The sequence below is a fragment of the Sturnira hondurensis genome, unplaced genomic scaffold (genome assembly GCF_014824575.4).
Source record: "Sturnira hondurensis isolate 20B ecotype Veracruz unplaced genomic scaffold, ASM1482457v3 Scaffold0008992, whole genome shotgun sequence".
Lineage (NCBI taxonomy): Eukaryota > Metazoa > Chordata > Mammalia > Chiroptera > Phyllostomidae > Sturnira > Sturnira hondurensis.
The window spans coordinates 399524-412004 of record NW_028081623.1 but is presented as its reverse complement, the minus strand read 5'-3'; the positions used below and the strand labels follow the sequence as shown (position 1 = coordinate 412004).

At 40.3% G+C, this 12481-nt stretch overlaps 1 protein-coding gene across 1 annotated transcript in view; it reads right to left on the bottom strand.

Moving 5' to 3' along the window:
* The window catches only part of WASL (WASP like actin nucleation promoting factor), a 65433-nt gene extending 61927 nt beyond the window's left edge, over positions 1–3506 (bottom strand). The window contains exon 1 of the mRNA XM_037056489.1: positions 3119–3506. Coding sequence (XP_036912384.1) covers positions 3119–3229 — 111 coding nt within the window. The 5' untranslated portion in view covers positions 3230–3506. The remainder of the gene's footprint in view (positions 1–3118) is intronic.
* Positions 3507–12481: the final 8975 nt, after the last annotated feature.

Here is a 12481-nt window from a genome sequence, read left to right as displayed (position 1 = left end):
GATGGAGATTTTCCTAAATTGAAAAATATGAAAAAAATTAGTGCTGCTTTAAGAATCCTACACTTTATATTCATTTCGGGTTAAACTTCCTATCAAAAACCAGTGGACCTCAGCAGGGGTTCTCAAACTGTGATACATATTACAGTCTTCTGTTAAGCCTGCTACAAATAGAAATGACTAAGTTCCACATCAGACCCACTAAATTTGATTATCTAGGAATTCAGCCTAGCTATATGCATGTTAATATAATCTACAAATAATTCCAATGCATACCTAAATTTGAGAACCGAAGAAGAAACCTTCCCTGATCCACAACATACTACAGTATTAGTAGGTCCCCTGACTTTCCAAGCTATTTCATACCTCTCATCAACCCAGGGGGAAATACCTACTAATCTTAAATATCCAGGTGTAACACATTCTAAAAAGCTTTTACTCAAACTCTTTTAGTCCCCCAAATCTTTATAATAATAGCATATATTTATATATAGTCCTTCTAATCTACACCCCCACCCACATAAAACAGTATCCCTATTTCAGAGATGAGAAAAGCAATTTTAGGACAGGGAGCTGAAGAAACTTGTTCAAAGCGACAACATGAGTCTGAACCGAGCTCTGCCAACCACAAAGTAAGACATTTTCCATTGTGATATGCAGCCTCCTGCACATCACTGTGAAGCATCGACTAATTCATCAGTTTGCACATTTGTTTCCCATTTTTAAACAGAAAGCTTCTTGAGGACAGGCATCAACCGTGGTTTTGATCTCAACATTTAGTTAGTCAATACATATTTGTTGAGTAAAAGGACAGAATGCTCTGTAGTTACTGAGCGCTGACACTGTAACTATTCCTCTGAATACACTTGCTTAACAAATTCGGGCTGACCTGTAAATCTTATGCTGAATTTTTTTAAAATGAAAAAATGTATTTCAGTAATATCTTAAACCACAAAAAACCCTGCATCGCTGGCAAAGGGGAAAATGTTCCAAAAATTAAAATAATCCTACTTTACTCTCTAATAACTGGAGATGTCAAATTTAAAGTTAATCTTTGCAATAATTTCATACCAGAAGAGCAGGTAACTACAACAGTGTAGTTTTAAATGACAGAAATTCAAAAGGTAAAGCTGATTAATAATAGATGACATAAAGAAATTGAGCACTGAATACAGACAGCTTATTTGGCAATCCACTTGCACTAACCAGTAAGCAACACTATCTGTATCACAGTATTCTTCCACATCTGTCATTTATTGAAACCAGTAAACCTTACAGGTAAGACAGAGCAATTAGTCATTATACTTGTAATGTCCTTCCTGCATAAAGCTAATGTGTCTGGTATGTAAGACATAGTACATATAACTACTTCCTTTCTGACAGCAATAGTAAGAAACCAGCAATATTTTAATTATTCTTCATTTGCAAATAATTTAACATTTAAAGTGATGGAGATTTTCCTAAATTGAAAAATATGAAAAAATTAGTGCTGCTTTAAGAATCCTACACTTTATATTCATTTCGGGTTAAACAAAAGTGATTATTCTTTTAACTCCACTTTTGGGAATAAATCAATAACAAGAAAGAAAAAACCCTTCTAAAAACATGATGTAGTGGAAAGTACAACGGACTAGGCATCAGGAGTCCTGGTTTTCTAGTTCTGGTTACCTTACTAAATTGCTGTGTGACTTAGGCTCCCTGGCTCAGTTTTCTCATTTGTTTAAAAAGCTGGGGTAGGGTGGTGGGACTTGATTATCTCTAAAGTTGTTTCCAAAAAATTCAGATCTTAAGCCACACCTCTTATTTCGTTCTTCTAATCAGTAAACTCAAGGTATGTTCTTTACCGGCTAACTTCTAAAATATGAAACACATCTGAATTGAATGTACTGATTTCAATCTCCAACTGCATGGGGCAGGAAACAAAGGGTAGGCTCTTATAAAGTTAACAATCCGGTAACTTTCCAGAAATTGTCTAATCCTAACTTCTTAAGCAGATGTCCCTGTTTTGGCATATTTAACACTACTATGCAAAGTCGTAAAACTGCTGTTGACATTTCTGTCGGTGTCTCTTGGGTTCCAGTGGCACATACTCTGCAGGTGCTAACAAGCAGAGAGGAGAGAGAGGGAATCAAGCAGCGTTTCAGCAAACTCAACCACAGTTCAACCAGGTCACCGCAGGAAGATGAGGCTTGACAAGGCCTACACCAAGGAGTAGAGCCTCCCCACCCCCGAAGAGCCAGCAGCCAATGTAATGAATGCTTCCGTCAACAACACACATTCCCCTTCCCACAGCAAAACTACTTGCTCCCAACCAGCCATCTGAGGTCGGAACAGGCCGCACAACACAAACTTAAGAATCATTTGCAGGCCCCAAAAGGCCAAAAACTATTATAGATTGCGGTTCCCTTGCGCATGGTGGGGAAAGGAGCATCTCCTCCCACCAATGCAAAAAAGAAAAAGGAAAAGAAGAAAAAAATCAGTTGCAGGGAGAGTAGAAACCAGGCCTCGGGGAGATTCCTGGAGAAATAAACCCTGTCTCTCTGCAATGGGGAGTAGTAGCATTTCCTGCCCCGGTCCTGAACCGATGCACTTTATTCCCTCCCGAAATTCTAAAAGGGGATTGAAACCCACTTCATGGTCCGTTTCTTTCACATTTGGGCTCCAATCCCTACCTACCCTCCTGAAACCTCTGGCATTGTGAAGAAAGGTAACCCCCAGATCAAGCGGTAAGAGTCGAAAAGATGGCCAGGGCAGGAGCCAGGTTACTAAGACCCAGCAGCTCTTGCAAGAAGAAATTCCTGTTGGGGCCTGAGAGTAAAGTTTGAAGCAGCAGCAAGGGTGCGGACCCGGCCAAGCAGGGGTCCAGGACAGGCCAGCGGAGGTGACACTTTCCTGGTCCCGGGCTGCTCTGGGAGGCAGAGTCCAGCCCCCGCGGCCCGCACCTAGGGAGTGGGGCCAGGGCGCCCACACCAGCCCGGGGGTAGGCCTGGCCAGGAGCCGGAGCCCCCCCCCCCCTCCCTCCACATCGCTCTCGCCTCCTTCCCCACTCCCAGTTCCTGGCCCTCAAGCCCCGGCCCAGGAGGTAACGTCGGCGGGGGCGACGGGGGTCTCGGCCACTGACCACACATTTCTTGCCAAGGAAAGTGAAGAGGGACTCGTTCTCCTGCGGTGTAAGCAGCAAGGAGCCCACGTTGGTGACCCTCCGCGGCGGCGGCTGCTGGCCAGAGCTCATGGTTACGCCGGCGGGGCTGCGATCCTCCGGCGAGTGGGCGAGCGTTCGTTCCCGTTCTCGGTGACAGAGACGGGAGGAGGGGAGTCACAGGCTCAGCATCTCGCAACTCCTCCGTCGCCGGGGGGAGGAAAAAGGAGGAGCCGACGGCGGCCGCGCTAGGCTGAGTTCTGGCCGGATGGCCGTTGTCCTTGCACAGCGGCGGCTGCGCTAAACTCCCAACTCCTCCTCCACCCCTTCTTCCACGGCTGCAGCGGCTCCGGCGGCGGCGGCGGCGGCGGCGGCGGTAGAACAATCCAACATGGCAGCGAGGGCGGGCGAAACCACAGGACTCAGGACGCGGGGGAGCGCGCCGGAAACGCGCGGCTGCGGGCCGGGCTCCGGAGGAACTACTCTTGGAGCGGCCGGTCTCACCGCGCCGGCCTGATGCCACGCCCCCTTCCGGCAGCGGCGTGGGGTGCCGGGTCGGCCGGGATGCCGCAGTCCCGGGCGCGGGACCATCCTGTGGTGTGTTCCGCTGGGTGCTCCGATACAGTGGCTGCTACCTAGAAAGAAGAGTTTCGTCTGTGCCGCGGAGTCGCTGTCCCCTATTTTACACACGTACACCTTTGCGAAGCGTCGGTGCGGATTCAGGGCCCCCCATTCTGGAATGGCTCTTATTTCTGGAGTGCGGATTTCTGGAGCTGGACGTGCACAGCAGAGTGCAAAAAGGCCCAGAATCCGGAGATGGAACGCTGGGGAGAAGCGAGACTCTACCCTGTGCTTATTGCGGGTTTCTTTTGGAGAGCAGCAGGTGCCTGGGGTTTCCTAAACTTCATCAGGACTGCAATACAGGGCGCGCAGCAACGAACAGGCCTCACCCAGTATTGTGAAAGAGAGATCTGCCGCAGGGTGTTACAAAAACCAAACGCACTTAGAAAATATTTCTACCACGTTTTACTTAGGGTGAATGTATTGGTGACCTTTAAACTCACGCTCTTTTAAGAGTCTTGAACACTCCCCCCCACCCCGTCTTGAGAATTGGAAAATATTCTTTTGTCTCTTTTCATCTTTTTGTTTTTCTTAAACCCCAAAGACCTTGTTTGTTTGTTTTTTAATCCAGAATGATTGAGCCCATTTTGGAATGCCACACAGGAGAATAACATCTGGTTTAATCCTTAGAAGTAAACCTCAAGATTAAAAAAAATTGTATGTCTCAGGATATTAAAAGTTACCTAAGAGGAACCCCTTTGTTCAGTAAATTAAATACTAAACTATTGTAAAACGAAATTCTGGAATATGGAAATATAAATACTACCCACAGCGGTGAATTATAGGCGAAGCATCTAACCCACTTAAACAAATAAGCGATTATTGTATAAACTTTAACCATGGTTTGCTAATTATTCAATTTTAATGAAAAGTTACCATGTATTGAACTTGACATCCATCCTATACCAAATAATATTTGGTAAAACTATTTGATTTTAACATCTGTGATATCTTCCAATACAGATCTTGGAAGTACTATTGGGATTGATAAGCCATTATCAGTGACCTTTGAAAATATTGTAAAAATTTCAAGCTGCCCTTAATGAAATTACCTAAGTACGGATAAATCTGAAAAGGAAAAGGAAATCATGTAGTCCTGGGGGTCCTCACATAAAATATGGATATTTCGAAATTAAACGATTAATAATGTTAGGGAAAAGGTGACAAAAGCAAGTGAACGTTTTATAAAGCAATGCCTTTCGAAAGGCAGTGGTAGAACTGTACACCTGGAGATTACAAAGCTAATAAACAGAAGCTTCAGCAGTTTGTCTCTTGAATAAAAATTGAGTTCTTCTAAATTAAAATCACAGTAACAGTGGAAAGCATTACACATTCTTGAGAAATAGAAATTAGATCCCTAGTGTTTTCAAACTTGTGAACCACTAAGGTAACAAAGGTATAGGCTTTCGGATAGGCCTAAATTGAAGTTCTTGTTCGACCACTTACGAACTTATGGACTTTGGACTAGTGAGTACTTCTGAGTCTCAGTTTCCTCATCTGTAAAATAAAAAAATAATTTTTATTTAATAAAGGTATAGTATAAATGAGATAAATAAACCTACAAATGTAAATTACCTGCTACATTGTGGTTATTCAATGATGAGTTATTATCATTGACCATCATTACCTATGGTTTGCTTTGCCTTCCCTTAGCAAAAGGATCAAGAGGGGTGTTGAAATGGGGATTTTTTAAAATTTTTCTTTCTTTTTAATCCTCAACCAAGGATAGTTTATTGATTTTAGAGAGAGAGGAAGAGAGGGGTGGGCAGAAAGAGAGACACATCAAAGTGAGAGAGAAACATCCATTGATTGCCTCTGGTTTCTGCCCCAACTGGAGATCAAACCCACAACCTAAGTGTGTACCCTGACCAGGAATTAAATGTGCAAACTTTTGGTGTTGCACATTCAACACCAAATGAATGGATGTTCCAAGCAACTGAGCCACCTGTCCAGGGCAGGATTTTTTATTTCCTTAGTTCTATCTAAGCCCCATACTTTGAAAACTGTCCTTCATAGTTAGAATTCTATGTAATTCTCCAAATATATAGTGATGAATTTGGGCTATAATTCCTTTGCTAGCAGAATTTCTAATTAAGCTATATGTTATGCCAATAGGTTATATGTCCCAGTATGCCAAAATTAAAAAGTCTTTTAAAACTAGAAACCTAGAGACGTAATCATAGTAGTTCCTAATTAATAACTGAAAGATAGCAATTTTTATACTAACATGCCAGCTTTTAAAACTGGCATGTTTTATACAAATTTTTATACTAACAATGCCAGCTTTAAAACTTGCAGTCCACTGAAAGTTGTGGGAAGAAAATGCTGTGGGAAGATCGACTGTAGCCGGGAGTTGAAGGATCTGTTGCATACTGAAAACCACTGGGTTCCGATCATTTCGCAAACTCTCCTTAGCTGACAATGTTTGTTTTCATAGTTTTTTGTGTTCTTTCATGACATTTTAAATGTCTTACCTGTTGATAAGTGAAATTTTCCAACTATTTGCCCGGTTTATTTTTCTTTAGAAATGAAGATGAAAATTATGACCACTAAAGATTTTTTTCCTTCAAGACTAAACCATTTCTTTTTTTTCCTCAAAATTTTAATACGGTATTTTGTCCACAGCATTGCAGTTTAAGTTCTTATTTTCTGCTTCTTCATTGTTGTTTTTGCATTTGTCTGGGCTTTTTCAAACTCCTTGTTCTTAAAATGTAGAAAATGAAGGCATGAACACTACATTGAAATAAGATTTTTTTCCTCTTTGGAAGACGTGAACTGGCAATATTTGGGGTTATCTTCCTCACCATGCATACAAGCATTTTATTTTTCAAAGTTCATCCTGAGACCAAGCAGTACTGTCTCTATTTGTTTGAAAAGTTTTAGCAAGTTCTTTCTTCCTTTAATTCTTGATAGCACAACCTCTCTGACAGAACATGAGACATCTTTCTGTTTTCTTTGGAAAGTTATTTTCTTATCTCAAATTATTTTTACCTAGTTTGAGAGATTGTATTTGATCCAGGAAATGAGAAAAATTTTATTTCCTTTCAACTAAGTATCTTAAAGTTTGTATGCTAGGTTAAGAAGACAGTAGGGGTTTTTGTCTTCATATACATATAAAATGTATATACTATATTATGAATTCAACTAAGAATAAGGCAACTCTTAAGTTTAATTTCTTCCGTTTGACTTTCACTCAATTAAAATCTATCCTAGTTTTTTTCTTCTTTCTTTGCTATGATTCTTTTAGGTAAATTCCTCATTTTAACAGAAAACATTAGGATAGCTTATTTATAGAAATGAGGGCAAATTTTCAGATGCATTTCCTGCTGTTACCATTGTGCCCTGCACATTTCTTCTGTCTTGATCCTTTGTTAATCCACTTTTCTTTGTAACTGTCATTATTTACTGTTGCAAGTCCTCTGAAACAACTGTGCTAATGTTAATTAAAATGTAGTGAGACCCTTCACTGTAAGGCAATGTAGAAGGAGCTGTACCCAGGGATCTTAGCAGCCATTGCAGTCGTAATTACTGGTCCTGACTTGATTCTTACTGCTTGGCTGTGGCAGAACCAAGCCATAGAGACAACATCAGCACATCTGGAACGTCAGGGGATGAATGTCACTTCTCCCATGAATCCTCCAAGTGTCATGGGTTCAAAATGTTCACATTGTAAAATATCTCTGCACATTTTTATGTAAATGTTGTATATAGCAGTGTTTAACAGGATTTGTCCTAGTACTCATTTTCCCAAGTTAAATGTTCAGTGTTTTATTATTTATTAACTAAAATTCTTCTCAATTTTTAGTTCATTTCACAGAACCTCTTCAGGGCTTTATTTTTTAGGGATACATAGCTTATTTACAACCCGTTCTGATTTCTTAGTGATATTAGTGGAAAATTGAATTCATACTCGTGCTAGTGACTTACCAGTGATAGTTACTACCACTGCATGGCCTAGTCTCTGGATACCTGATACACACCACTACTCAAGAAATGATTTGAAGAACTAAGTATGTTATAGTTCCCTGGATGCTGCTGACTGGTTTTCTTGCCTCTGCTTCTTAACTTTAATGCATGTTAAATGGCTCTCATTTTAATTATTCCAGATGATAGGGAAAAAACATTGGGTTCTTTTTTTAAAAAAAGATTTTATTTACTTATACTTAGAGAGTGGGGAAGGGAGGGAGAAAGAGAAGGAGAGAGACATTAATGTGTGGTTGCCTCTCCCATACTCCCTACTGGGGACCTGGCCTGCAACCCAGGCATGTGCCCTGATTGGGAATTGAACCAGTGGCCCTTTGGTTCACAGGCCATCATTTAATCCACTGAGCCACACCAGCCAGGGCTGGATTCTTTATTATAATGTGCTCAAGACCAATTTACATCATAGAGGAGCAAGTAGTATGAATATTCATGATGATTTGAAGATGCCATATGTCCATCCCTATTACCTCACTCAAAGCATTGGGGCGAAAAATATGGTATCTGCCATTAACTTTTTTAAAAGCAATTTTTAGTTTTATAAAGTGATATATGCACATAATTTTAAAAGTAAAGTAGTATTACAAAACATAAAACAAAAAACCCCAGAAGCTCATGCTTTCTTCTCTATCCCCATTTGCTCTCCGTAGACACATCTGCTTTACAGTTTCTTCTGGTATTTATGTATGTATTTCTAAATAATATTCTAAGCTGCTATGTATTGATTGACCAATTTAGAGCATTATCTATTAACTTTCTGTTATACATAGTGAGAATTTCTCTCTTTTAAACTGCCACATCTCCTTTTCTCTTCCCCCGAGATAGTTATAACACAATTTGTGTTTAATCATTATCACACAGAGCAACGTATTCCCAAATGAGTCAAGTATTGCACTGAGATTATATTTACATTCTTGGACCATTTTAATTTTGCTGTTTTTTCCCCTTAATCATATCCTCAATTCTTTTGCATAATTTTTCATTGTTTCTGTATTCTTTAACAACTATAAACTCTTACCCTGTTTATTTTCCACATAATCAAATGTATCAAGAATCTGTTCGATGCGTTTGTGTTGTTTTGTTTGTTTGTTTGTTTAATCAGGAACATCCCAAGTCCCTCCACCATGCTATATTAACCTAGACCTGCTGTCTTGGCTACATGGCTGTTGTCTGGGATTTTGCTTAACATCTACCCTGGGTTGTACCCTTTATTTCTTGGATCCTATGTTATTTATCTTGGTTTGTTCTCTTGTTTTGGCACTATATGATGAGGTGTGTCCAGAAAAAGTCTAGCCATTGTTAATATAATGGGAATGGTCTGCATGACATCGATGTAGCCTGGCAGCCAAGGAGAGTGGACTGGAAAGTGCAAGTGTGAACAATGACAACTTCGCTGTACTATTCCTTGGGGGTGGTAGATGCTCTTGAGTGAGCCTGTGTACTTTGTGGCCAACGCGTTCAAAATGAGCGAGAACAATGAAGCTGTGTCAAATTTTGCCTTAAGCTCGAATATTCCTCTGCAGAAACTATTCGCATGATTCAGAAAGCTTTTGGGGGTGATGCAATGAGTGCAGCACAAATAAAAACGTGGCACAAACTCTTCAAAGATGGTTGAGAACCTGTTGAAAGTGATCCAGGTTTTGGAAGGCCTGCAACAAGCAGTACACCTGCAAATGAGGAACATGTATGGGCTGCAATCAACAAAGATTGGTAACTGAGAGTGCGAGAACTAGAAGCTGATCTGGGGATTCCAAAAACTACTGTGCCTGAGGTTTTGATGCAGGATCCTGGCATGAAATGTGTCTTGACAAAATTTGTTCTGTGGCTTCTGCTACCAGAAGGAACATAATGCTACAGTTGCTAATGACTTTATTCAAAGTGCTACTGATGAACCAATTTCCTCAGGAAGGTCATAACCAGAGATGAGCGGTGGGTCTACAGCTATGATCTGGTAATGAAGGCCCTGTCATTCCAATGGCATTCGCCTGGTTCTCCACACCCAAAGAAGGTGCAGCAAAGTCACAGCAAGATCAAGACCGTGTTAGCTGTGTGTTTTGATTGGGAAGGGATTGTCCATCATGGGTATGCCGCTCCAGGCCAAACAATTGATAAGGAGTACTTCATCAGTTGAGAGATGCAATACAACAAAAATGGCGGTGGCCATGGGCAAGAGCTGATTGGTAGCTTCATCATGACGATGTGCCCACTCATGCATCAAGTCTCATGCAGAGTTTTTTGTTGAAACATCAAATCACTCAGGTGACTCAGTTCCACCCCTCCCTGCCCAGATTTGGATCCCTGAAACTTCTGGCTTTTCCCAAAACTAAAATCACCTTTGAAAGAGAAGAGATTTCAGATCATCAGTGAGATTCTAGGAAAATATTACGTGGCAGCTTATGACAATTCCAACAAAGGATTTTGCAGAGTGTTTTGAAGACATGCTGGGACAACTGTGTGAAGTCCCAAAGTGCCTACTTTGAAGGGGACTGAAACATTACGTACAATGTTTCTTGTATCTTTAACAAATGTCTCTTTCACATATTACATGGCTGGATACTTTCTGGATAGATCTCATATATTGTTTTGGTAATATATATTTTTTTCTTAGGGAAAAATGTATAGAAAGTCAAATTTTTTTGAGATCTCATATATCAGATCATGTCTTATTCTAATCTCCTCCTTTTTAAAAACAATTTTTAAAAATATTTTAATCCTCACCTGAGGATATGTTTATTGATTTATTTTAGAGAGATAGAAAGGGGGAGAGACAGAAAGAGAGAGACCTAGAGAAGCATCAATTTGAAAGAGAAAGATTAGTTGCCTGTGACATGCACCACAACTGGGGATTGAAACTACAACCCAGCTATATGTCTTGACTGAGGATGGAACCTGCAACCTTTTTGTGCACAGGATAATGCTCAACCAACTGAGCTACCTGGCCAGGGGCTCTAGTCTCATCATTGACTGAGGGTTTAACAGGGTTTAGAATTTCAGATTGAAAATCAGTGTCCTTCAGAATTTGAAGGCCTTATTCCACTGATTTCTACTTTTGAACTGTGGTTTACATATGATGATTTTATTTTGATTCTGATCTTCCGTGTGTGACTTTTTATTCTCTAGAAGTTTTTAGAATCTTTTGTTTGCTCATGGAATTATGAAATTTGATGATGTACTATATTGGGATCTTTTTACATTCACGTTGCTGGGTGCTGCAAAGGCCCTTTCTATCTAAAAACTCGTGTATTTTAATATTGACATGTTTTCTTGTGTTATTTTCTCATTATTTTCTTTATTCAGTTTGTCTCCTCTCTCTCTAAATTGCTCCTAGGTCAAATGTTATGTCTTCTGGTTCAATCTCTATGCAACTAGAAAAACACCCCTGAGTTTCACTCTGGAACTACTCCAGTGAACTCTCATCTCTAGACACAAACACCATAAATTCACTTAAGTTGGGGACTACCTTGGCTGGTGTGACTCAGTGGATTGAGTGCTGGCCTGCAAACCAAAGGGTCACTGCTTTGATTCCCAGTCAGGGCACATGCCTGGGTTGTGGGCCAGGTTCCCAGTAGGGGACCCGTGAGAGGCAACCTCACATCAATGTTTCTCTCCCTCTCTTTCTCCCTCCTCCTCTCTAAAAATAAATAAGTAAAATCTTCAAAAGTTGAGAACTAGAAACTAGAATTTCTTCTGAGTTTCTAAAAGCTGTGTATTTCTCTTGTTACTTTTGCCAGAATGATTTATTTGTGTCACCTGCTTCTTTATGTGCTTTGAAATCACAGTTGCCCATGGGTTTCTCTGTTTAGAGGAAAGTCACATACTTGTATCCTAGCTGCAAGAGAGTCTAAGATTTCAGGTTGAGCTTTAGGAATCTACAGATGCTTAAGGTCAGAAATTCCCTGAACACAGGAAGGCTATTCATAGGCATTGAGCAGTTAGTTAATTCAGTTTGGGGAGAGGATGGCAATGGATAGTAAGAACTTTAGGGAACTGAATGTGTGTGGCAGAAAAATAGTTTCCTTCTATCCTTCTAAGCTCTTCTGATTGGAGTAATAATCAAATCAACATAAGACAGGTTTACAGGAGAAAATGACCAAACTTATGATGCATGTACGTAATGGGTTCTGTGAGAATGTGAGACCCGAGGATACATTGGGCAGCTGAGGCTTATGTGCCATACTGAACTAAGGAGAGGGAAGCAAGGGTCTGGGACTTCAAAGGGAAAGCAGCAATTAACAGGTAGATGAAGGAGCAAACATTTGGTGGACAAACTTTTTCTGGACCACCCAGAAACAATGGGACACAAAGGGAAGTGTAGCAAACAGACTTCGCTTGGTTTTCCCCTTTCTGCCACATTTAGTTCGTATTGTGATGCTAAGGCAATAGCTCCCTTTCTGTAAGCAGGCCTTTGTGTATGAATTCTATTTAGGCAGGGTCAATGATTTTTTTTTCTGAGTCTTTTACTTTTGTTAAATAACCACCTTAAAAATAATATCCCAAAGTATATATTTTAGGGTGTCAAACTCTGCTTCCCATCAAATGACTGGGAAAAAGTCTTTTTAAAGACAAAGCAATAATATATTAAATATAAGTAAATTCATTTTCCAGTTTTATCATGGTGATAGTATTTTGTGTACTGCATTACATGCATATTACATCCATGGAAGAATTGTAAAACTTTGTCCCTAAGAATTCAGCAATCTTTTTATTCCATATTTTGAATTTAATACGAACTAGCAGTGTTTT